General features: G+C 41.4%; 3 protein-coding genes across 4 annotated transcripts in view; all 3 read left to right on the top strand.

Annotated features, from left to right (window-relative positions):
* LOC133520923 (rotatin-like) overlaps nucleotides 1–19,240 on the top strand; it is a 55,145-nt gene extending 35,905 nt beyond the window's left edge. For both annotated transcript variants that reach the window (XM_061855610.1, XM_061855609.1), the window contains 8 exons: nucleotides 4,823–4,931; nucleotides 6,460–6,685; nucleotides 7,720–7,886; nucleotides 13,119–13,286; nucleotides 14,322–14,582; nucleotides 16,550–16,728; nucleotides 17,444–17,645; nucleotides 18,643–19,240. In XM_061855610.1, coding sequence (XP_061711594.1) covers nucleotides 4,823–4,931; nucleotides 6,460–6,685; nucleotides 7,720–7,886; nucleotides 13,119–13,286; nucleotides 14,322–14,582; nucleotides 16,550–16,728; nucleotides 17,444–17,645; nucleotides 18,643–18,929 — 1,599 coding nt within the window. In that variant the 3' untranslated portion in view covers nucleotides 18,930–19,240. The remainder of the gene's footprint in view (nucleotides 1–4,822; nucleotides 4,932–6,459; nucleotides 6,686–7,719; nucleotides 7,887–13,118; nucleotides 13,287–14,321; nucleotides 14,583–16,549; nucleotides 16,729–17,443; nucleotides 17,646–18,642) is intronic.
* Nucleotides 694–4,278, top strand: LOC133520930 (cytochrome P450 6a2-like). Its single transcript, XM_061855637.1, has 2 exons — nucleotides 694–3,237; nucleotides 3,492–4,278. Exons 1-2 carry the CDS (start codon nucleotides 1,932–1,934, stop codon nucleotides 3,668–3,670), a joined length of 1,485 nt encoding a protein of 494 aa, XP_061711621.1. The 5' UTR covers nucleotides 694–1,931; the 3' UTR covers nucleotides 3,671–4,278.
* A 900-nt stretch (nucleotides 19,241–20,140) lies between the features above and the next one.
* LOC133520935 (uncharacterized) overlaps nucleotides 20,141–27,300 on the top strand; it is a 47,949-nt gene continuing 40,789 nt past the window's right edge. The window contains exons 1-4 of the mRNA XM_061855643.1: nucleotides 20,141–20,361; nucleotides 20,548–20,755; nucleotides 24,470–24,573; nucleotides 25,855–26,012. Of these exons, the coding sequence (XP_061711627.1) occupies nucleotides 20,575–20,755; nucleotides 24,470–24,573; nucleotides 25,855–25,995 (426 nt within the window). The 5' untranslated portion in view covers nucleotides 20,141–20,361; nucleotides 20,548–20,574 and the 3' untranslated portion in view covers nucleotides 25,996–26,012. The remainder of the gene's footprint in view (nucleotides 20,362–20,547; nucleotides 20,756–24,469; nucleotides 24,574–25,854; nucleotides 26,013–27,300) is intronic.

Genomic DNA, 27,300 nt, shown 5'->3' with positions numbered 1-27,300 from the left:
AACCGTGAGATTGAAGACCTAGTGGCTGGACCTAACATCATTGGAGAACGTAAAGCCCACTGACTCCGTTGGTTGGGCCACCTTGAGAGAATGGACGAAGATCGGAACATAAAAAGAGCGTACTTGGGTCGCCTAGCAGGAGATCGTCCTATCGGACGCCCCAGATATCGCTGGAGCGACATGGTGGAGGCGGATCTGCGCGAACTTCGAGTCAACAATTGGCGAGAAGTCGCACAGGACCGAGAAACGTGCTGTCTTGTGTCGGAGGCCAAGTCTCATTTTGTGTCGCTGAGCCAACGGAGTAAGTAAGTAAAGGAATATAAAAGTAAATGTTTGTTCGTGATTTTGTACCGCAAAAGAAATGACAAAATCTTCGTGGTCGTGCTGTATATCATCACACGGATTAACCCGGAGTTACCAGTACAATTGAACCCTGTGTTAACGGTTAACTCCGAGTTAGTGGCTAACCCTGGATGGTGCAAGTGGCCCTTAACAGCAACACAAAAGTGTATGCGTATTAGGATCCTGACTGTACCTTAATGTATATTTTATATCAATTGTAATAGTGGGGGCCTAGATATATTGCATTTTCTAATTCAAAAGCTTCTCTTTTAAATCGGGTTTGCCCTTATTCTGTTTCAATTTAAAAAAAAAAAATTGTAAAGTCTTAGCCAGACTTACCTTGGAATAGCTCTATACAATCTTTGCCATTTACTGGTATATGATATTAACATCGATAATGACCATTGTTTGCAGAATGATAAATGAGTATTTAATTTTAATTTCCTACGTTTGTTTGCGAAAGGTATTCAAAACAATCCACATAATACCTATTACTGGTGGTTAAGTGACCTATCGGTTGTGTTTTCAATTCAATCGTGTTGTATCTACAAGTTTATCTTTTGTAACTGTAAAAATAAGGTCATGCTCATGAATCATGAACTGAAAAGGTACTGCGTTGTTGTTTGAGTTAGATATTTGACACAACACAGATGAATAATAAAGCCAACAATTCTAAAGTACCTGCTTCATGTTATATATCTACCGCTACAAATACCAAATACTTACTTGTCTTTAGGTACTCGCAATTCTTGTGTGGGGTCTTCCCTCAATTTCAGTCAGTCGACAATTTTTTAATTTTGCACTTTGCACTCTGGGAGTTTGATTTCTTAGAATAGGTAAGAAGTAATTAATCTTCAGTGCTGCGAAACTACTCAAAGATTATCCCCTGGAACGTTATTACTTCGAATGCGGTTATAAAAAAAAACAATAAGCTAGCCTACGCCAGTAATCAATCATAATTGCAAGCACGCATCTGATAAATATTTTTGGCAAGATTTCGTCGCTGAGAATGGCAATCGTACAAATTAAGCGAGGATCGGCGAACGTAATGCATACTTAATGTGATGGTGATTATTGGACCTATTTATTCCAGAACACAATGGACAGCGTAGCGCACAAGCTAAGGTGTAGTATATGCAAGTCACGGGCGCGGTACGTCAACATTCGCGGCCTTGAGCGGGCTTGCCGGCAACAAAGTATTAAAACTAGCGACAGTAATATATATCTGCACATTTAGGAATTCTTTTGCAACGTTGGAAAACAATAGCTCTTCTTTAATATAATAATGCATACTAGTTGTATGATGTTGATGACACACATGATAATTGCTTGCGGTCCGCGCGAATTTTATTGTTTGAAAATGTACTACTCGGTATATCATTTTACTCTTACTGGCGCTCGCGCTCCGTAGCGCTTATCTATCAGTCGTTGGCCATTCCACGCTTCGCTCACTCCAGCATCGGAGCTCGCCCGCAGGCCACGCCGTCTCGCCCTGCATTTGTTTACTCACGCTCGAAACGCCGGCATGCGATAATCTGCGTTTAATTTTCAAACAATAACTTGAATCAGATAAAATCAGTGTACCTACAATGTGGCTCAGTGTTGTTCTTTTAGTGGTTTTGTTATCGCTTATTGTTCTGCTTGCGGTTTTTCATTACGCTTCAAATGGAAGAAAATACTGGCTACAAAGAAAAGTAATTTACCGCGAACCGTGTCCTATTTTCGGGAACTTCGGCGCTACTCTGACATCCCGGCGCAGCTATGCAAAAATGTTAAAATATTTCTATGAGAAGTACAAAAACGAAAAGTATGTCGGCATTTTCCAAGCGCGCCGGCCGACACTGATGGTGCTGGATTTGGAAATTGCGAAGACTATATTTTCAACAGATTTTGCTAGCTTTAGTGACCGAGCAGCATCGACAACGGACACCAGGCGAGAGCCTCTGTTAAGAAATGTGGCGAATATGAGCGGTGCGGAGTGGAAGGCGATGCGACAAATAATTACTCCAACATTCTCTTCAGTAAAAATGAAAGGGATGTTCCCGCTTATATCAGAGTGCGCCCACAACCTCAGGAGTGTCTTGCTTAATTCACTCGGGGAGGTTGAGGTCCCTGAAGTGATGTGTCGCTACACGACCGATATTATAGGAAGTTGCGCCTTCGGTGTCGATCCTGGATCGCTGAAAAATCCTGAATCGCCCTTCTTCAAAATGTCAAAGAAAATGTTTAAAGTAGACCGTGCCACCATTTTGAAACGCTACTGTCGAACGTTTTTCCCCAGATTGTTCAAATTGCTGAATTTGAAGAGTTATTCTCCAGACGTCGAAGCCTTTTTCACATCCGCCATAAGCCAGGTGCTCAAAAAGAGACGCTCCGGCGACCAAAGATGTGATTTTCTACAATTGATGCTGAATGTTCAAGAGACTGAAAAAGAGTTCGAAATGACAGATGCCCTAATTACATCTAATTCGTTTATATTCATGTTGGCGGGGCTGGAGGCTTCAGCAACGACATTATCGTTTTGTTTGTATCAGTTGGCTAAAGACAAAGAGCTACAGGATCGGGTCAGGGAAGAGATAAAGGAATGTATGGAAAGGCACGGTGGTTTGAATTTTGAGGCAGTAACAGCTATGAAGTTTACTACTCAAGCAGTTACTGAGACGCTGCGCCTGCACCCGCCGACGCCGATGGTCACTCGCCTCTGCACCTCACCTTGTGTGCTCACTGGCACTGACTTAAAATTTGAGCTCAGAAACTCGGTGCTTATCCCTCTCCAGTGCATGCAACGCGATGCCCGCTATTTCCCGAACCCTGAAAAGTTTGACCCAGAACGATTTAACGATCCTAAGACACCAGCTATTTTCGCTTTCGGTAGTGGTCCGAGAAGTTGCCCAGGTAAGCATCGTTATTACAATAACGTCGCTGTTATGTTGTGATTTTACATTTTTTATACAAACATTCTTTGTTCATGCAGAGATATTTTATAAAGTAATCTGTCATTCTCATAATTGTTTTAAAATTGGCCGTAAACATTGCAGCATTGCGTCTCGATACCCTCGATATCTTGATAGGTAATCAATCTTAGAGTTGGACTTTGAACTATTTTGATTATTATCTCGTTTATGTGCTATGTACAATATATATTGCAGGAGGTCGTTTCGCGTACCTGACGGTGGTGGCGGGGCTCGCGGCCATGCTGAGCAAGCTGGAGGTGGCGCCGAGCGCGCGAACTACTCCACGTATTGAATACGACCCCAGGAGTTTTATGCTGAAAAACAAAGGCGGCATATATCTTGAATTCAAGGCTTTAGATATAAATACCGCCTAATATTAAGTCTGATAGTTTAGGTATTTTTACTGTGCAGTTGTAAGTGATAACACCTCAGAAAAGAAATATTGTTGTTGTAAGAAATATTTCGCTATAATGTGTGAAATGCGTACTTCAATGTAATGAGGTGGGTTTTACCCGCGAGTAAAACCAGATATTTAGTAACGATGAATCATTCTTTGCTCTCCTGCACGATATTGTAGGATAGAGCATCACCGTGAATCTCGTTTCCGAGTGAAATACAAATGAAAAAATATATTAATATGATGAGAGGGAAGGTTGGAAAATGCAACTATTGTCATAGTTTGTAGTTATAAATAGTATTATTTACTTGTTTATGAATTATGTACTTAAGTTATTATATGTTATTACTTGTTAATATAATGTAAATGGATTATATAAATGTAAATCTATGTAAGTATATTATGTCACCAACCTGTGTCAAAAATATTTCGATTAGTAAAATAACGTTTCATGTTTTGAATAACCTAAGTAAGCATTGATGTGATATAGTTACTAATACCTAAGGGTCAAGCATTTCAGAAGAAATTAATAATTTGAACTTATACTGCGTTGCTTAATCTGAAAAGTAAATGTCTAACCGAGAACGATGTACTTATTTCCGATCGACCTTTCTCTATAGCCATATTCACATGTAACTGGGACAACTGGTGACAAAAGGAAATATGCATTTCAAATATTTTTATAAATTGCCTTTATATGCTGAAATGCAATAAATCTGTTAAAATCTAATATTTTAGTATACCACATACTTAAATAATGCTTTACCACGCAACGCCATACCTACTTGCACGACTAGTAATGTACAGTCAAAAGATTTCATTTGTGACCCATTTCGTAAGTATGAAAACCAACATGAAAGTCGCTAGGGACCTCATACTATTGTCACTATGACAAGATACGAAGTGGGTCATAAATAAATCTTTTGACTGTACGTTTCATGTAATCAATTAATCATACTAGCGTTTAATAAAAAAAATATTGTTTCTCTGTTGAGTTACGTTAATCAGTATCGATTGTTGTTGGTCAGTTCCTAATTGAATTAAATAGTGGGTTATAATAGTGCATAATAATATTCATATAATAATAGTAGACTTAGAAATGTCAAAACGAAATGCCTTTACATTTCAGGTATTGGAGAGTGAAATCTTACAACAGCTTCAAGAATACAACTTCTTGGAAACTTGTATTGAAATATTCGTGGAGTTTTGCAATGAAATAAAATACCAGAACCAAATAGGTAAGTCCCGCATCAATTTCCGATTGTGGTGGTTTTTACGAGTGTGAATTTAGACTTATGCGTGTTTATCAACACATCAAGTGTATTAAATTCACACTTAAATATGAGATTAGATATGATATAACCAGTGAGATGAGAAAGCAAGCACAAATTGCTTATTCATGTTTGTCACTAGTTGTATTTATAGATAAATACATGTTTTTAGGGTTTCGTAGTCACTTAGAAACGCTGCTGTGATCGTAAGTGCTAGAACGCTGCAATTTGGCATGAATACATTCATGCATGGCGACAGAACGGTAAAATAAAGCCTGCAAAAAATTTTTTAGGATCCGTCCCATACAAAATGGTTTTTTTTTCGCTTTTATATAATGGTGTGGGATTATCGTTGGATAGGTCTTTCAAAACGAATAAGGGTCTCCGAAATAATTTTTTTGATAAAGTTAATATTTTTGGAAATAATAGCTCCGAAAGAAAAAAAAAAGTGCCCCCCTCCCTAACTTTTGAACCCTGGATGCAAAAGTAATAAAAAAAAAATCGTAAAACAAAAGATTAATAAATACTTTCAATTAAAACTATTGCGAACATAATCGGTCCAGCCGTTTTTGAGTTATTGCAAATAAATCTTCTCTTCTTAGTAAAAGGACGTACAACGCGCTGCGGGGGCTCTTATAATGTACATGATATGTACTTTATAAGAGCCCCCGTTTGGCCTGTTCTGTCAGAATGGTAACTACGAAATCCTACACTGAGCATGCCCCGACATTTGTCTTGGCCGATTTTTTTATTATTATTGACAAGTTCCTAAAGGAAAAAGACTTCAAATCTGCTAGATGACAATTTAGAATACACGCCATACATTTTACGCAGGCTTACACTTCAAAATTACCTTACATTTCAAAATATAATAAACGAACGGTATTGTTGCTAAATATTCTATATCAGGATATTTCTTGATCAGCTTTAATACTACTTTGCAAGATGCACTAAAATTCCGAATATGCATCTCCAGCAGTGTAAGTAGCACTTTTTATATTCATGTAACGAACAATGACTAATGAATCGTATGCGTGGTAAATAAATAATTTAAGTCTGTTATAAACATGCTCACAACATACTATAGTATTTCAAAACAGCGAATTTATATAAACTAAATCAGGAGGCCGATTTTGGTTTAACATTTTTTTTAGATTTTGATCTGGTTTTGTTACGACTTAGACGATCGCTTACGGGCACCCCACACTAGCGTCTTTTGAGCGTCGTCTAGTCAGCGCTATGGAAAATGGCGTCGATGCACAGTTGCGCCAACGTTGCGTCGATCAGCAGCCATAGAGTTGACTAGACGCCGACTTTCAGGATGTGTGGTAGCCCTACGCTGATTGGTGTGCGCGAAATGCAGCCAGCCCTGTCATTAGGCGTCTATCGCATTGATTGGTAAGACACCTAATGACATCAATAATAAATGATTACATCAGAAACGGCCTTCTAGGTACAATAATCTCAAAATAATACTACCTACATAATTTTTCAGAACCTAACGTTCCAATGTCTCTACTCGAACGTCGTTCAGAACTCGAAGTGCGCGCTGAGAAATGCGCAGATGTGCGGATATCGCCGTCGATCGACGCGCAGGTACGCCGCGCACCGACAGCATCGCTAGTGGCTGCACTCGCCGATGTTTTACACAACGTCGCGGTATTCAAGCGATGCCCAGTGCAGGCGTGGAACGAGCAGGGACTATACCGGCTGCTGTTTAGGTATGACAAAGTACTATGCTAGAAATGTGTGACAGTGGGTATGTTGCAGTATATCGGTGGAACGCAACGCGCTCTGGCCACAACGTCGCTACGTTTAAACTTTTTTTTTTTTTTTTTTTTTTTTTTTTTTTTTTTTTTTTTTTTTTTTTTTTTTTTTTATAATTATTATTATTATTTATTATAACATTAAAATATAAAATATGTGTACCACAAAACAAAATATTCACCAAACTGCGAGACAGTTTGTTGGCGATGAGCTCGCTCGTTATACTTGAAAATGAAAAAATGAAAAATGAAAAATATTTATTTCGTAACTTATAAGTAGCTTTTTACATCTTAAAAAGGTACATAATTTTGCACTGTCCTACCGTCCCGGCATGGCCAATTTTTATGTAGGTATTACAATTATGAAGTAGGTATAACGTAGGATTGGTGACTCAACACTGGTGGCGCGGGCGCGGGACAGGAGCACAGCGGTGCGTAAAAAACTAACTTAACGCTAATTACTACGTTTGGTTATAAACTAACAACTCGTTATATTTTTACAACACAAGTGGCAAGAGGCACTACAATAGTTGATTTATATGAAGTTATTTTATGATACTAATATTAATGTTAGGTATTTAATTTACTATTCATGCTTTATGGAGTTATCGAATCTGTCTATTAATATTTCTTTAAATTTTTCTTTCAGGCTACCTATTTTTAATTTAGGGATATCTAGCAATATTGGGTATTCATTGTAAATTTTTGGGATTAAGTATTCTTGGGTTCTCCGACCATAATAGTTTTTGGCTGCAGGTTGATACAATTTTACTTTTTTAGATGAGCGAGTCACACGTTTATTCTTTTTCTGTACTTTAAAATCATCTGTATAATACGTATTGATAACATTTAAGTATGTGACTTTGCAATGCACTGGGAGAATTCTACAATATGAGAACAGTGAGTCATACTGATGTTTATACCTATTCCTTGTGTTTAAACGATTCCGGGCTTGGATCTAGTTATTAAATTGCAATTTAAAATTTCAGATGCGCCTCCTGGTCCCGTTGTTCTCCGTTGGACAACAACCGCGTTCGCGCCGCGTCGTGCCGCGCACTGGTCGCCGCCGCGCCGTATAAATGCGTGCGCTCGTCCCTGGCCGCTACTAAGGATTGCTTATACAATCTAATGATGACTCTCACACCATTGGACGATGGTAAATTTGGGGACCAGTGCTTTGGGTGTTTGCTTCTTGGTACTCTCATTTGGACAACGACTAAGTCGGTTGCGGGACGTGTAGTGCGTTAGTCGCTGCTCCGCCTTATAAATGCGTGCGCTCGTCCCTGGCCGCTACTAAGGATTGCTCACACAATCTAACGATGACTCTCACACCATTGGACCATGGTAAGTTTGGGGACGAGGGTTTTGGGTGTTTGCTTCTTGGTACTCTCATTTGGACAGCGCTAAGTCGGTTGTGGGACGTGTAGTGCGTTAGTCGCTGCTCAGCCGTATAAATGCTTGAGGCGTGCTGCTAAGGATTCGTTACACAATCGAATTATGACTCCTCACCATTAGCCTGGGCTCTGACTTACGTGGAACCGCGTTTATTTGGCAAATGACGAACTTTAAGGTCTAAGGGCATAATCTACCAATTAAATAAATAAATAAATATTATAGGACATTATTACACAAATTGACTAAGTCTCACAGTAAGCTCAATAAGGCTTGTGTTGTGGGTACTCAGACAACGATATATATAATATATAAATATTTATAAATACTTAAGAGTCCTTATTCCTACAGACGAGCGTATTTTGTAAAATGCTTCCTTTTTCATTCAAGATTACGACGTAACTATTAGTATTTATTCAAAAACTGATAACGTACTTAAATAATCGTTTCCTAAACTAGGGGCTCCAACAGTTCAAATTTTCATTTTCTCTTTTAAACCTCTTTTTTAATGAGGTTTTTTGGGAGTCTTTTCCAAATTTTGCAGTGAGATGTGGCGTTTCGGTTCTCAATTTTGCTATAAACAAGAATCATTTGGTACATGAATGACTACAATTTGATTCAACATATCTCGTACGAGGGGCTGGAATGATTAACAATCGAAGATTCATTTGAAAAAACTGATAAAATACCTTCCGAGTTTTCTTCATTTTTTTGGCGAAAACAGGGTTTTATTATATTTTATTTCCGCAAATTGTACGCATATTTTGCTTTAAAAATAATATTATAGCAAACTGTAACTTTATGTTAACCTATAAAAAAAAAATCGTAACTATGGGACCTACATTGCCGTAAATTTATATTTTTTTAAAACACGTATAAATCACGCAGCAGCGACGCCCCGCTCGCAGTCCGCGCGGAGCGCGCTTAGAGGACGGACCTGTGCTCGATTGTCAGGCATTCGTTGCGATCGTAATCAGCTACGGAGTTCCGAGAAGTGCTATATACTGCGATTAGAAAATCTTAATAAAAGTTCATTTTTTACAGTATGCCTAACAGACTCGCTTATTGATGGATTTTCAGTGTTACTTTTTTTTTAATACTAAGTCGGTGGCAAACAAGCATACGGCCCGCATATGTACGCCTGCAACTCCAGAGGAGTTACATGCGCGTTGCCGACCCTAACCCCCTCCCGCCCCTCGTTGAGCTCTGGCAACCTTACTCACCGGCAGGAACACAACACTATGAGTAAGGTCTAGTGTTATTTGGCTGCGATTTTCTGAAAAACGCATTTTCACTTGAAATTACGTTAGGGTTTGCATTATTATTTTTGACCCGGATGAAGTCCAAGTTCTCATGATGGAGTCAGGAGTTGGTCACCAGAACTCCTAATCTACTAATTATAATCCCATCGTGTTTGGGCTCAAAAGATTTGCCCTGACGAACACCATCGATCTAGATGAGGTCCAGGGTCTCATGATGGAGTCAGGAGTTGGTCACTAGAACTCCTAATCTACTCATTATAATTCCATCGTGTTTGGGCTCAACAGAGTTGCCCTGATGAGCACCTTCAATCTAGATGAGGTCCAGGGTCTCATGATGGAGTCAGGAGCTGGTCACCAGAACTCCTAATCTACTCATCATAACTCCATCGTGTTTGGGTTCAATAGAGTTGCCCTGACGAGCACCATCAATCTAGATGAGGTCCAGGGTCTCATGATGGAGTCAGGAGCTGGTCACCAGAACTCCTAATCTACTCATCATAACTCCATCGTGTTTGGGCTCAATAGATTTGCCCTGATGAACACCATCGATCTAGATGAGGCCCAGGGTCTCATGATGGAGTCAGGAGTTGGTCACCAGAACTCCTAAACTACTCATCATAACCTCATCGTGTTCGGGCTCAATAGATTTGCCCTGACGAGCATCATCAATTTAGATAAAGTCCAGGGTCTCATGATGGAGTCAGGAGTTGGTCACTAGAACTCCTAATCTACTCATTATAATTCCAACGTGTTTGGGCTCAAAAGATTTGCCCTGATGAGCACCATCGATCTAGATGAGGTCCAGGGTCTCATGATGGAGTCAGGAGTTGGTCACCAGAACTCCTACTCTACTCATCATAACTCCATCGTGTTTGGGCTCAATAGAGTTGCCCTGACGAGCACCTTCAATCTAGATGAGGTCCAGGGTCTCATGATGGAGTCAGGAGCTGGTCACCAGAACTCCTAATCTACTCATTATAACTCCATCGTGTTTGAGTTCAATAGAGTTGCCCTGATGAACACCATCGATCTAGATGAGGCCCAGGGTCTCATGATGGAGTCAGGAGTTGGTCACCAGAACTCCTAAGCTACTCATCATAACCTCATCGTGTTCGGGCTCAATAGATTTGCCCTGACGAGCATCATCAATCTAGAAAAAGTCCAGGGTCTCATGATGGAGTCAGGAGTTGGTCACTAGAACTCCTAATCTACTCATTATAATTCCAACGTGTTTGGGCTCAAAAGATTTGCCCTGATGAGCACCATCGATCTAGATGAGGTCCAGGGTCTCATGATGGAGTCAGGAGTTGGTCACTAGAACTCCTAATCTACTCATTATAATTCCAACGTGTTTGGGCTCAAAAGATTTGCCCTGATGAGCACCATCGATCTAGATGAGGTCCAGGGTCTCATGATGGAGTCAGGAGTTGGTCACCAGAACTCCTAATCTACTCATCATAACTCCATCGTGTATGGGCTCAATAGAGTTGCCCTGACGAGCACCATCAATCTAGATCAGGTCCAGGGTCTCATGATGGACTCAGGAGTTGATCACCAGAACTCCTAGTCTATTCATCATAACTCCATCGTGTTTGGGCTCAAAAGATTTGCCCTGACGAGTACCATCGATCTAGATTAAGTCGAGGGTCTCATGATGGACTCAGTAGTTGGTCACCAGAACTCCTAATCTATTCATCATAATGGTAATTTGATGGTGCTTGTCGGAGTAAATCTATTGAGCCCAAACACGATGGAGTTATGATAAATAGATTACGAGTTCTGGTGACCAACTCCTGACTCCATCATGAGACCCTGGACTTCATCTAGATCGATGGTACTCGTCAGGGCAAATCTTTTGAGCCCAAACACGATGGAATTATAATGAGTAGATTAGGAGTTCTAGTGACCAACTCCTGACTCCATCATGAGACCCTGAACATCATCTAGATTGATGGTGCTCGTGAGGGCAAATCTATTGAGCCCAAACACGATGGAGTTATGATGAGTAGATTAGGAATTATGGTGACCAACTCCTGACTCCATCATGAGACCCTGGACTTCATCTAGATCGATGGTACTCGTCAGGGCAAATCTTTTGAGCCCAAACACGATGGAATTATAATGAGTAGATTAAGAGTTCTAGTGACCAACTCCTGACTCCATCATGAGACCCTGAACATCATCTAGATTGATGGTGCTCGTGAGGGCAAATCTATTGAGCCCAAACACGATGGAGTTATGATGAGTAGATTAGGAATTATGGTGACCAACTCCTGACTCCATCATGAGACCCTGGACTTCATCTAGATCGATGGTACTCGTCAGGGCAAATCTTTTGAGCCCAAACACGATGGAATTATAATGAGTAGATTAGGAGTTCTGGTGACCAACTCCTGACTCCATCATGAGACCCTGGACTTCATCTAGATCGATGGTACTCGTCAGGGCAAATCTTTTGAGCCCAAACACGATGGAATTATAATGAGTAGATTAGGAGTTCTAACTTGGCTGGGCAGCATGGGTGCGTAGCCAACATGCCAAACGTTTACGATACGACAAGGAAACACTATCTGTCTCTCTATCGCACTAATATGCGCAATCGATTGGCTTCTTGGCTAGGTATCATGGGTGCGTAGCTAACATGCCAATCGTTTACGATACGACAACGAAACACTACTCTCTCTCTATCGCACTAATATACGCAAACGATTGGTATTTTGGCTAGGCACTAAGCAAGTGTGTGGCCAACATGCCAATCGTTTACGATACGACAACGAAACACTATCTGTCTCTCTATCGCACTAATATACTTTATTTATACCTGCAGTCATTTAGTAACTTCTTCATTTTCCATTGGTGTGAAAGAGACAGAATAAAGAGCAAGGGTTATAGTACACTCTGTAGTCTGTACACTTAGTAGTAGTGTACATAAAAAAAAAACTACTGTGCATATACAATAAAATAAAGAGTGCCCATATGATATCATATGACACTAAAATTAATGTTGCTTGAAATTATATTGAAAACTATCAAGATTATTCTAGTCTGCATTGATACGCGCGTCGCGTTGCCGGCGCTCGCGTACCGAGCGCCAACGCCATCTATCGAGCGTTATTTCGTGAAATCGGAGAACGCTCCAAGGATTAAGGGCTCTTAAATACATAGAAAACACCCATTACTCAGGAACAAATATTTATGCTCATCACACGAATAAACGCCCTTACCAGGATTTGAACCCGGGACCATCAGCTTCGTAGGCAGGGTCACTACCCACTAGGCCAAGCCGGTCGTCAGCCATTAACTATTAAACTAATCGCAAAACCCCGATAAGCTACGTACACCTACGCAGTGCTACTTACGTAATTATTGCGATTGAGTCAGTATTACGGTGAGGGTAATCTTTTCCTCATTTTATCTGCTGTCAGCTATTAGACATTATTGGTTATCAATCACCATATTGTTAACAGTTGTGACATCACAATTGTATTGTTATTATTTTGTTGACGTACTGTTATTGAATTTTAATGTTATGGTTTCCGCTGTTAACTAGCGCTTGGCACATTTACTGAATATGTAAGAAATAACCACATATATTATAGAGCTCTTATTAGTAGACGTTACATTTAAAATACAGAAAATACCTTGCTGTCCTACTAGATATGCCTTACCTCAAAATCGCAAACACGTCAGTCGTTGATATGCATTATTTTTCTCACTTTAATTCTGAATTTCAGACGAATTGAACGTCGACGCACTTGCAGCTCGAACTCAAGCATTGCTTCTCCTCGGCTCTCTGCTGCCAGACCAATCCACTAGTGATTCCGTCTGGACTCAACTGCGGAACGCGCCTTCGGCACCGTTTTTCAAATTACTACTGCAGTGTTTGGAAAGTGATGTCACAGGTAATAAACTATTAATCTTATATTTTCCTGATCATTGATAAACGGCTCTGTTCTGTCAGACCGTTCTACTGGTGATTCCGTCTGGATTCGGCTGCGGACCAAGCCGTCAACACTATTTTTCAGTTTTTTACATCACTGCTTGGAAAGTTGTTTTTGTTTTTTTTTTTTTATAAGTTCTTTATTTCAAAATAATATATAATATACAAGGTAATATGCTGTACACGAAACCAGACACTTACAAATGACGATAATAAAAATTAGTTTCTCAGGCTAAACGCTAGCTTTCTTAGGCTAACGTAGGCCAGGATCATATAACACTGATTTGACCATTTGTTGTCTTTAATGGAATAATAAATAAATAAAATAATAAAAATTAACACCTATAAAAGTTTATGGCATACATTTTTGAATATACTAGTTTAACATGGAATGTTTTGGATATATTAGTGCTTGGAAAGTGAGATCACATAAACTACTAATCCTACATTTTCCTGTTCATTGATAAGTCCGATAGACTGGTGATTCGACTAAAATAAAGAACTACTTTTGCTTGTGTCAAAAACAGTAAGATATCTTTTGGGTGAGGTTTTTACGGTTCCGTAGCCAAAATTGCAAAACGGAACCCTTACAGTGTCGTCATACCCATCTCTCAATAAAAAAGTCAGCTTCGGACCGAGCCGTCGACACCGTTTTTAGTTTACTACTGCAGTGCAATGGAAATTGATGTCACGGGCAATAAATAACAAATTCTACATTTTCCTGTTCATAGATAAGTGTTCTGCGAAATATTTGAACAGTTGCATGATTTGTATGATTATTTTATGATTACACATGACACATCTACCTCTATTTGGTACTATGACTTCATCGTGTCTGGTAATAATCTATAATTTTTCCTTCATGGTTTAAAAGTTTCATAATGCACGAACCAAATTCTTCGGTAATGCCTTATTTTTATTTTTAGTAGTGGTATTTCTTGTTAGGTTATCGCTCGTATTTACAAGTCCCAACATATACATCAATTTATGCTTTCAGATTTCCAAGATGCAGCCGTATTCTGTCTCATCCAACTCTCACAATCAGCTGCTAACCGCAAACACCCAGACAAAACGCAAGACGAATCCTGCATACAACTATTGGACAACATGAAAGCGCTTCGCTTCGACAATCGGGACCTCAGCGCTGGCGACGCGAAAGATTGTCAGCCAGAGTATTTAGTAGAGGAGCTGTGCTGGTCCCTGATGCAGATTTATCAGAATATGGCCCTGCAAGGGAACGTGCATGAGTCCAGTCAAGGTAAAACATTATTTTGATTTGTGTTTGTTGACCCCCATAAGAAAACTTATTAATAATTATACTCTAAGTCAGAAATCTAAATCCCTCTCGTTAAAATAGTGGAGGAACCTACTACAGCAATTTCTATTTCTCTAGCTTATAATTAATTAGAAAGATGTCAGTTGATTTTTCTAGATCCATCGGGATAAAACATATCTTAGTGATATGTGTTCAATACTGTTTGTAATACAGCGTCAGTTAAAATGACCTTGCATTTTTACCAGTGACTTGGAACTTTGTTTATAAATACGATAAGATACAGAGCAAACAAAATAGTGATCCACTCAAATGATAGAACTAATTGCATTCCATTTATTGATTAATGGAAACAGGTAAACATTTTATAGATTAGATACTTAAATCTAGTCGAACTGAATGATTTATTTTTTTATTTCTAGCTAACATGATCATTTACATTCTAATTATGGCCTTTCTTTAAAAATCGCGTTAAAGACTATAAGTAGGCTTATTTTAGCCCCTTTCCAAATATTTTTTTTTTTTAAGTATTATAGGACATTATTACACAAATTGACTAAGTCCCACAGTAAGCTCAATAAGGATTGTGTTGTTAACGATATATATAATAATATAATATATAAATATTTATAAATACTTAAATGAGTGAGGTGAGGTGAGTAAGGTTGCCAGAGCTCAATGAGGGGGGGCGGGTTTAGGGTCGGCAACGCGCATGTAACTCCTCTGGAGTTGCAGGCGTACATAGGCTACGGAGGCTGCTTACCATCAGGCGGGCCGTATGCTTGTTTGCCACCGACGTAGTATTAAAAAAAAATACATAGAAAACACCCATAACTCAGGAACAAATGTCCATGCTCATCACACGAATAAATGCCCTTACCAGGATTTGAACCCGGGACCATCGGCTTCATAGGTAGGGTCAATACCCTCTAGGCCAGACCGGTCGTCAAATATTAGAAATTAAAATTTCATGATAACATTTACATGTAAAGCCCGACCAGAAATATGTGATCATTGTCAAGAGGGCGCTGCTATTCTCATGTGACAGTTCAGTTTAGTATGAAAAATTTAGTTGCAATGAAATTCCGCAATATGGCGCGTGATCATATATTACTGGTCAGGCTTTACGGCGCTTGAATGTAAACAGTCTATTAAACCTTTATGTCGTTAAATGGACTGTCATAGATTTTAAATGAACATGTTATAAGAGCATTATTCCATAAGGAAGTAAGTTTTAACGGTGCTAAACTGGATTGTCAAACGTTAGCGCTAAGTAACCTATAAAACCGCGGTTAATTAATTGGCAGTGACTTGTAGCTGGAGGTCTCGGGTTCGAATCTCGGTAAGGGCATTTATTTGTGTATTCATCACGAATATTTGTTCCTGAAATTATAGATGTTATCTATGTATCGTATGTATTTATGTATATATATGTATAATGTATATTGTCGTCTAGTACCCATAGTACGGTCACAGACTTTAATTGTTGATCCATTTAGGGTACAAGCTATGATAATTTGGTTTTCAATATTAATACTTTCGCTACCAACGCTTTCGTAGCGCTACGCTCGTAGCCGATCCTAGCGTTTTCCCGCTTTGTAGAGGAAAGCGACTACGAACAGAGAACCCGCCGAGCGCGTTCCTGGTACTCAATGTGTTAACGGTATGCAATATCCAATGTAAAGTAAACCCTAAATAGTTCAACAATTAAAGTCCGTGACCTTATAAGCTTAGCTTAGTTCGAGGCTAACCCCCTTATTCATAAGCGTCTACTAAAGTTAACAAGCCGCTAATAATCGTTTGTCCCTTTCCGACGTATTGGTATGATGGAAAGGGACAAACGGTTATTAGCGGCTTGTTAACTTTAGTAGACGTTTATGAATAAGGGGGTAAGTCGATATGTGTAAGATTGTCCCCAAAAATGTACTTATTTATAAGTTTGGTTTTTCCAGACGAGCGCTGGTGCCGTTTATGTTCCTGCCTCGCGTCCCTGCTGTCAGTGAGCGCCCGAGGCAGACTCTACAGCGTGCACCGACAGTTCCCGCGAACCCTGCTAGCCACACTGCAGACTGTGCGAGATAGATTGTCTGTGTTAGGGCAGCCCGTTGAAGTTATCAGGAATGCGAATAATGTAAGTAGTAAAAAATAGAACGTTTGTTGTTGTAGTAAACCTGGAACTCCTCCTGGAACAGTTTATTGTGCAGAAAATTGAATACAACAAGGTGAAAAAGGGATAACATTTATACAAAGATGAATTTATCTCTTTACAGGATCTCTGTCAGATCGATTATCTTTAATCCATGTTTCGTTTTAAGTAATCGTTTTCAGTATTGGTTAGTATTTTTTTTTAAATATCATATCAATATTGTTTTTTACAACAAATTATACAAGATACGAGAGAAAGAGGAAGAAGTGAACTTTTTTAGAGGTCCATAAAATGCCATTCCTCCACACATATATGTAAATTACGTTGTTAATTAATGTAGTATGTGTACTGTGCACGTTTCATAACTTTGGTGGAATGACTATTTTACGCCTTAACCCATCAAATAGCAATAATTGGTAAACAGACCCTTCTGTTACTACTATACATATAACTATACATATAAAATATTAGTGGGCATGATCATTTAAAACTTGTTTGTATTGTTACTATTGACACCAGGGGGGCTATCTCAGTGAGTGAGAGTTTTTATTCATTCGTATCATCCGAATACATTGTTATTGTTACTTTTCGATTGACGTTTGTCGATAAACGATTATCAAATTGGGTACGGCCCCTACACGTTGGTACGAAATCCCTACCTAATTAACGGTCACTAATAATCACAAAATGTTAATTCCAGAACCCAATCCTGCGGACATTGTACTGGTTGCTAACCCTGATCAGTTGTTTGATGACGGATTGTCTGCCGGCGAAAGAAAGTTTAGCGGAAGACAACATAGCGTTGTCGCTCAACCGACTTTGGCCTTGGTGTATGATGACCGAGCCGCTAAGGGAAGCCGTGGTTCATCTACTGTTGACGTTCACTAACAACTGCCCTAAAGGTAAGAATTAGCTTACTGAATTGGATAGTGTAAATTGTGTTTGACTAAAAAATACAAGAAACACGTATCTACGCTATAAAATCGAGTTCTTCTAGTGAAGAAAATATCAATGTTCCTGGCAAAAATACATCGCTTTCATTCAACAATTGTCCTCACGTCAATATAAATATTAATTTCTATGAAAGTACTTATAGTTATGCCAATGTTTTCTTATTTCCTCGCAGTAGTCGTGAAAAGCACTATGTAATGCCTCGGCCGGAAACGCTAAAGATGGACTCGTATTATTTGAGGGTCTCCACTAATGTCTCGGCCCTCAAATTCACTCGTCCATCTATGAGCGGTTTTTCGGCCTCTCCTCAAATGTACTATAGCTGGTTGTTTGCTGGCGGAGAAAAGTTTAGCGGAAGATAACATAACGTTGTCGCTCAACCGGTTTGGCTTTGTTGTATGATGAGAGATGCTGTAGCTCATCTAATATTTACTTTCATGAACTGTCCTAAAAGTGAAAATATTTTATAGGCTAATTATTTATTTAGTTATTAATATTTAATTTTAAAATGTAATTGTATTTAATTTATATAATTGTATGTTTTTTAAATGTTATTTAATTTTATAAATATGGATTATCAATTGTCTGAAATAAATGAATTTTAATATTTTTAATTTTGATTTTGGTAAGTTCACCAATGACGGGTTCTCGGCAGAAAATGTGTATAAGTTACTGCAAAAAAAAACTACTCAAGACAACCAAGCATTGTCGCTAAATTGATTCTAGTTTTGGCTTGGTGCGTTGATGGGCGAGACGCCGACAGAGGCTTAGATCTATTTGTTGTTGAGCTTTATTTACTTACGATTGATCAGAAGGACAATATATAGGACGATTGTCAGCTGTCTTATTGTATTACAGCTGAAAAACAAAAAAATTGAACTAAACTGATAGATGAGCATATTTTTTGTTATATAATCGATCATACTTATGCTGATGATTGTTTTGCAGCATGGAGCGCGATGTGCCTGTGCGTCGCCGGGCGCAGCCTGCTCCTGGAGTGTTGCTCCCTCCTGAGCCGCGAGGCCGCGGCGGCGGGCCGCGCGCGCTCCGAGCTCGCGCTGCTGGCCTGCGTGCGCGTGCTGCGGCACACCGTCGGCCACCACCACTGTCGCGCCGTCATACTGAAGGTACATCCGCGGCGGCGGGCCGCGCGCGCTCCGAGCTCGCGCTGCTGGCCTGCGTGCGCGTGCTGCGGCACACCGTCGGCCACCACCACTGTCGCGCCGTCATACTGAAGGTACATCCGCGGCGCCGGGCCGCGCGCGCTCCGAGCTCGCGCTGCTGGCCTGCGTGCGCGTGCTGCGGCACACCGTCGGCCACCACCACTGTCGCGCCGTCATACTGAAGGTACATCCGCGGCGGCGGGCCGCGCGCGCTCCGAGCTCGCGCTGCTGGCCTGCGTGCGCGTGCTGCGGCACACCGTCGGCCACCACCACTGTCGCGCCGTCATACTGAAGGTACATCCGCGGCGCCGGGCCGCGCGCGCTCCGAGCTCGCGCTGCTGGCCTGCGTGCGCGTGCTGCGGCACACCGTCGGCCACCACCACTGTCGCGCCGTCATACTGAAGGTACATCCGCGGCGCCGGGCCGCGCGCGCTCCGAGCTCGCGCTGCTGGCCTGCGTGCGCGTGCTGCGGCACACCGTCGGCCACCACCACTGTCGCGCCGTCATACTGAAGGTACATCCGCGGCGCCGGGCCGCGCGCGCTCCGAGCTCGCGCTGCTGGCCTGCGTGCGCGTGCTGCGGCACACCGTCGGCCACCACCACTGTCGCGCCGTCATACTGAAGGTACATCCGCGGCGCCGGGCCGCGCGCGCTCCGAGCTCGCGCTGCTGGCCTGCGTGCGCGTGCTGCGGCACACCGTCGGCCACCACCACTGTCGCGCCGTCATACTGAAGGTACATCCGCGGCGCCGGGCCGCGCGCGCTCCGAGCTCGCGCTGCTGGCCTGCGTGCGCGTGCTGCGGCACACCGTCGGCCACCACCACTGTCGCGCCGTCATACTGAAGGTACATCCGCGGCGGCGGGCCGCGCGCGCTCCGAGCTCGCGCTGCTGGCCTGCGTGCGCGTGCTGCGGCACACCGTCGGCCACCACCACTGTCGCGCCGTCATACTGAAGGTACATCCGCGGCGCCGGGCCGCGCGCGCTCCGAGCTCGCGCTGCTGGCCTGCGTGCGCGTGCTGCGGCACACCGTCGGCCACCACCACTGTCGCGCCGTCATACTGAAGGTACATCCGCGGCGCCGGGCCGCGCGCGCTCCGAGCTCGCGCTGCTGGCCTGCGTGCGCGTGCTGCGGCACACCGTCGGCCACCACCACTGTCGCGCCGTCATACTGAAGGTACATCCGCGGCGCCGGGCCGCGCGCGCTCCGAGCTCGCGCTGCTGGCCTGCGTGCGCGTGCTGCGGCACACCGTCGGCCACCACCACTGTCGCGCCGTCATACTGAAGGTACATCCGCGGCGCCGGGCCGCGCGCGCTCCGAGCTCGCGCTGCTGGCCTGCGTGCGCGTGCTGCGGCACACCGTCGGCCACCACCACTGTCGCGCCGTCATACTGAAGGTACATCCGCGGCGGCGGGCCGCGCGCGCTCCGAGCTCGCGCTGCTGACCTGCGTGCGCGTGCTGCGGCACACCGTCGGCCACCACCACTGTCGCGCCGTCATACTGAAGGTACATTCGGTCAGTGACAAGGGCGTGAACATTATACAAATATGCGTGCATCACCTCGTGATCCCATCTTTTTCAATCACAATACGTTGCGGCGGCAATGCGTACACGTGTGTCCGCGAATATGTCGCATTTAATAATTTTCCTTCGGAGGGAGTTTTATATTCAACTCAAAAATGTTATCTGCAGAGCTCGTCGCTGCCGTCCCTCAACAAGATGCGGTTCCGGGCCGGCAGCGGCGCTGTCGCGCGGCAGTGGGGCGCGCTGTGCTGCGCGCTGGCGCGGCACGCGGAGGGCGCGGCGGGCGTGCTGGCGCTGCGGCCGCGCGCCGCGCCGCTGGCCGCCGTGGCGCACGCGGCCTGCCACGTCTCCCTGCGACACAAGTTTCTTAACGACTGTGAGCACCCAAACGCTATGCTTTCATTTCAACGAACGACTAACCCCCTTATGCATAAACGTGTACTAAAGTTACGATGCCGCTGATCATCGTTTGTCCCTTTCCGACGTGTTGGTATGATGGAAAGGGACAAACGATGATCAGCGGCATCGTAACTTTAGTACACGTTTATGAATAAGGGGGTTAGTATTTGCTCTTATGTCAAGCACTGACGCTGAAGCTGTTAACGTTGAAGCCGCGCGCGGCGCTGTTAACGGTCGAGGCGTATGCGACGTGTCGTCCGTCTGATACGTCCCTGCGACTACTGCGATACTAATATTATTAGTCCACGAACTGTCAAATCGTATGGGTTACCATGACAACACACTAATAATATTAGACTAATACCGTTCGAGAAATGGGACCCAGCGCTCCTCAACGATTGCGAGTACGAGATTAAGCGTTCGTTCAAACGAACATGTACGTATTTCTTCTTATGAGCCCCATTGTGAGCGACCACGTTTCTATGCCGTACGTCATCACTGGCAACACACGCTGGTTGAAGACTTTCGTCTTAAGACCCTGCGGTAATTTGGACGAGAAAATGGTACGTAGCTTCCCAAACGCTGCCCATCCAAGTTGGATTCAACGAGTGGGCGGGCCACGTTGCTCGCAGAACCAATGGCCGATGGGGCAGAAAGGTTCTCGAGTGGCGACCACGTACCGGAAGACGCAGCGTGGGAAGGCCCCAGACTAGGTGGACCGATGATCTGGTTAAAGTCACGGAAACTGTTGGCCTTTGTCCAGCAGTGGACGTCTTTCGGCTGAGATGATGGTAAAGTTAACCAGCTCACCAATCCGTAGTTCCCGAAAATTATAATAAACGTGGTTCACAGTTGACGTCATTTCCATTATTCTAAAGATATACTGCATTGTGTAATGGATACGTTTTCGTTTGTCTTGTCAAGGTTGCTTTTGACAGCTGTGACACATAATTATTATTACAATACACTGGGAAACATGATAAATTATTGGTGTCATTTTATTTATGAATATTTAGTTTTTGTTAACTACGTCTAGGTTCAGCGTTCTCATAATGCATGCCATTTTATTTTATTCATATTTAGAAACCCATAATTCAACTTGTTAGGTACATGTTTTATTTAAAACCCACTAGAGACTAGTGAGTAATATAAACTTCATAATTTTGAAATATCGTTTGCAAACAAAAAAGAGGTCATCTATAATAAGTAGGTAGAGATTCAAGGAAGTCTCATTTGTTATTACAAGGTTCCAAACCTAGTACATACGAACATTATTTCGTGTGTTAGTGTGGGTCAAATCTGGGAAGCTAAATTTGACCCTCTTTCCGGATGACAATGCAATATTATCATGATAATATGTGATTATGATGATCTGATGATGGAGACAGGGAGAGGCCATGGGAACTCTGATATAATAACAACGCAAACTAATTGTGTTTGAGGTAGTTAGAATTATCTCGACGAGTATTAGTTGCCTGTGGGAAGAAAAGTACAGTCAGCGATAAAAGATTGTGCCAAAAAATATATTTTTTTCCCAAACACTTATTATTATTCAGTGTGGGTGTAACTTCGCTTTTATTATAACACCACCCATGAAACTCAAAGTAAGACAGAGAGTTGAAGTATCTGGGGGCCTGGCAGTGTCCCCGCCAAGTCGAGCAAAAAAGCGGCACGGCCGTACCATCCTTTTCTCGAAGCAGTTCAGGACATTTTCGACCCCTCTATAACTTCGTTATGGATAAAACTAATTAAATAAAATTTTCAGTAACCAAGCGGGCATTGTATAAACACAGTATATTATAAATTTCATTCAATTTGAACCAGTAGTTTAAGAATTAAAAACAGTCAAATTTTCTTAATTTTGTCACTCACTGAATGACCGATCATCAAAACTCTAAGGCTTTTCTAGCTGACCTAGAAGCTTCAAATTTAGAATACAACTAGTGTTTAGTGTGTAAATCAAGACAAAACTTTATTTTGCAATAATGGTCCAGTTTTCTTGATACACCAACTGCATAAATAACTTTATAAACCTATATAAATATATAGGATTACTAAGTTACGTTTGCAGTGAAGGAATCAGTGTACCTGTAAGAAGTACACAACTACAAAAAGTACACAACAAAACAGTACTACAAAAAGAAATGAGATGCCATCAAAAACATAACTTCTAAAAAAACCAAGTCTCGCAACACAGTTCTACCGTAAAAAGTTGTGAGATCCATGTAATACCATGTCGGTTAATTTATTTAGTCCCTACTTAAAGGAATTTCTGTCTTAAGTTATTACATAATTAGCTAACCTAACAACATTTTATAGTGACCATATCAATATTTAAATCTTTTATGTTTTAAATAAATAAACTGACTTGGTAATCGCACTAAACAATCTAATTTAATATAATATGTATTACTTGTGAGATACGTTATGTTTTCATGCGATGGCCAAGTCATTCTGTTTATTTAAAACACGAAAGATTGTTAATATTGATATGGTCACTAGAAGATGTTGTTAGGTTAGCCAAATACGTAATAACTAAATTTCCTTAAGTAGGGACTAAATAAATTAACCGACTTGGTATTACATGGATGTGACAAGTGTTGCGAGACTTGTTTTTTTACAAGTTATGTTTTTTATGGCATAATAACATTTCAAAACCAGTTCAGTCGTTTACGAGTTACGAATTATGCTGATAGAACACAGATACACACGTAAAACTTAAAACTTCCCCTTGGTTTACGCAGCCTACGCAGGGGGTAAAAATATACACCCACATAATGTTGTTCTAGTATCAGCTGCCACTATAACTATACTAGTGCTTGTATAAGCCAATTTCCCTTTTCTATACGTTACACAGCGGCTCTAAAGCCACGGTATAGTGTTTTTGTCTGTCGACTGTTAAATGGGTTGAGATTTAGCAGTCTTTGATTTATTCGTCTTTCTCTGAAACTTACTGACAGAACAATTAGAGAAGATCGGTCGGCAACCATTATCCATCATGCTATTGTACTTGTCCATCACTTTGCAGTCACTCGCGAAGCCATATCTTTGTTTGAACGACAACCAAACGACATTTGCGTAAAAGTCAAATATGCACAGACCACACTTTTGCTAGGCAACAAAGCAAACACTTTTGAAGGTTATTTTAAAAACCTTGTAGCTAAGCGGGGCTATAGTCGCTTGTCCGTGACTGTCCAAATATTTGAAATGCATCTCTTGCATTGGTAAAGCAAACAAAAAGATTGAAAGTCGTATTTGTATGTAGGTATACTCTTGCTCTTGTAGCTAAACTCTTGTTGTTGGGCGATAATTTTTAAAATAGCAGCAAAACGGTAATTTAGATTACCTCTAGTATTTTAAGGTTACAGCTTTTGTGTTTGCTTCCATAATAGTAGATTGTAAATTTTCCTCGCAATCGAAGTGAAAAGCAGACTGTATAACTCAGTATCAATAACTCAGGCATAAATGTAGTTTGTCCATTTTTAAATGCTTCTAAACCGGAAACGGTGCCGTATAAAAATAAAATAAAAATATACATAAATTCAAGACATCAAGTAGTATGACTATTCCAAATATCAGCAAATTCTATAACCTATCATTTTTCTCGCTGCCCGCTTGGCATGAAATGCCCCTACTGTTTAATTTGCTTCTGAAGACTTCGCTAATAGTATTAAATATTGAAACTTTCTAGCGGAACTCCTGGAGATGCTGACAGGCAGCCTGCTCACGGGGGACATCGCTGACATCGTGTCGGCAGCCCGTGCTGTGTGGGCATTGGCTGCTAATAACCATAAGGTACGTGATATTAGACTTGTGACTTTTCTGCTTTTGGCGACTCGGAAATTATAACCTTCCCCACCATGGAACTGTGTTAAAATACGGTATTCACCTGATAAGTTGAACTAACTTTAACTGCCCCCTAGCTTAGACACATCCCTCGAGCTGATTTTCATTCAGAAATTAAATTCCGTATCCATAGAGATGTATCAATACAATTAATAGGACCGCGGCCGGTGAAACATCCCACTTTATCGATTTCCATAAGGACGCCTTGACAGGTTATTCGTATAAAGATGAAAGCATATCTTGTCCTTATGGCAAGCGACAAAGGGGGACTTTTTGCCGGCCGCGGTTACAAATATTACATAAAAATTAAAAAAAAAAAAACCCCTACGCTATATGCCAAAAAATCCTGGATAATGAAATTTGTATATTTATCACGAATTTTGATCCCCAGTTGTGGATGTTTCCTATATCGCGCATGGTATCCTCAACATAACAACAGCCTTATTGAGCGTATCGTGGAACTTCGATTAATGTAAAATTGTCCCATACCTAATATTTATTACAATTGTTAATGTGTCATGGTTCCGTTGTGGGTTTTCCTTCCATAATAATAGTGTTATCCTACATATTAGGATTCCAACGCATAGGTACTAAATTCAATTAAATCGAAATAGAATCACAGCTGCTGCGGTAATAATACCGCTTCGCTGGGTACATGTGTCGATTCCTTTTGCGGTTTTCCGTCGCCACGTTCTAAATTGTACCAACGGGCATTATTACACTCGGTGTCTTCGTGTGATTTTTACTTTATAAGGCTGCATTTACACCAAAGTGGGGCGAGGATGTGGAACAAAGTGAATGTTTCCACCATCCTGACACAGCTTCCAATTCAATTCGATTTCTTTATTCTTCAATTTAGGCATTAACATAATGCACCCATGAATGTCAAAAAAGTACATTTGTACAGAATTCAAATGAAATTAAACAATAAAAACAATCACAAACATACATATTGCCCTTATTGATCGTTTTTGCAGTAGAAATATTGTTTCAATATCAGCAGCAGAACCCCACAGTACAAGTATGATATCAGACTGTTAAAGTAGGTAAAGTAAACCAATCGTGCCGTCTCTATATTAGTTAATGGTCTCGTTTTTCTGACTGCAAAAGCGGCTGAACTCAACCCGCGCCAACGCGGATTAGCAAAGTAATAATGTTGTTCTAATTTATAACACAAGATCGAAACTAGCATGAATAAGCTGTTAGTTTAACTACATCTACAATTGGCAGGCGAAACTTCTCCTAAGGAGCGCGCGAGTGCCGCTAGCAGTGCATTCGGCGCAGCAGCGCTTGCAAAGAAGTACGGACCCCGCGGCGGCGCGGGCGCTGCAACTCATCGCGTATACGCGTTCCGTGCTGCAGACCACGTGATCACGTTTACTGCACAGGTAGGCCACAGCGAAATGTCAAGCTCGAATCTGGACCAGTCCAACTGGGGTAATCATAGAGTGCTCACTCCATACATTAGTTTAAGAAAACTTAATAATAAGAATCAAAACGCTTATTATTTTCATAGTCGACATCTAGCGTCAAGTAGCAGATTTATCAGTACTGCTACTTCACAATAGATGTCGCGACGAACGAAAAGTCTAATCCTCAACAATTTTTAGCTAATATCTGGTTTTTTCAGTATCCGTTATTTTCAGTTAATATTACCGGATTAACCGGAACTATATTTTGAACTCCTGCCTGTAATATTAGTTGTAAATTGAAGAGCAATACATTTTTGGTCAGACGTGACACCCGTTACATCTAGTGTCAAGTAGCGGTACTGATAAATCCGCTTCTTGACGCTAGATGTCGACTACGAAAGTAAGCGTTTTGGAAAGAAAACTGATGTATGGAGTGAGGACTCTATGCTTACTTGTTTCTCTATGATATAGGCGAGTAAGGTTCCAGCCGTCCAGCGCAGAAGCGTTTACATAAAAGTACGCACGATGCACGCAATGCCATCAAAGTGACTTTAGGGTTAACAATGCTTCACTCTACATTCCGATGATAGAAAAAATAACATTTTTAAATATTTGTCCTTCTAGAGCCCCTAAGCTCACAGAGGCATTCCACAAAAAAGTCTTGTCGGCGGTAACGTCTAATGATATTACCAAGAATTTCATGATCTGGCGGATTTTACGATCGGATGATGTACGAGTAGACGAAACACACAAAAAAATACCTAAAGTACCGAACTACGAGGTTTTCGACCTCTGCGTGCTACGAACGTTTTTGTACAGTGGTAGTACCTAGTAAGACTATATCTTAGTAAACATGAAATAAAATACTGCTTCCTTATAATGTAAGACCAAACCTCCACAGCTTAAAATAATTACATACATTAAACCTCATAAAGACGAAGTACCCAACTATTTGCTTTTACGTAGTACGCAACTATTCTTCTGTATTTGATATATTGCGCTTTTAAGATCATAATTGGACATTAGAAGCGACATAGCCGCTTAATCATAGACACGGCCACACAAAACACGACACAAACGTAAAAAAAACTTCGTGGACCGCATTATTTAACGAGCACACTTATTTATTTTTATTATCGTCATTTAAAACCATTATTGTGTACCCCCTAAAATACCTAGTGCTTAAAATTTCACAAATACATAATGGCTAAAGGTTTCTATGTATAACGCTGTCGTTAACAGGAGATCATTATACTTTGGCGTT

The sequence above is a fragment of the Cydia pomonella genome, chromosome 9 (genome assembly GCF_033807575.1).
Source record: "Cydia pomonella isolate Wapato2018A chromosome 9, ilCydPomo1, whole genome shotgun sequence".
NCBI classification, from domain to species: domain Eukaryota; kingdom Metazoa; phylum Arthropoda; class Insecta; order Lepidoptera; family Tortricidae; genus Cydia; species Cydia pomonella.
Note: the sequence above shows the minus strand (reverse complement) of the source record. Positions and strands in the feature narration are given on the sequence as shown.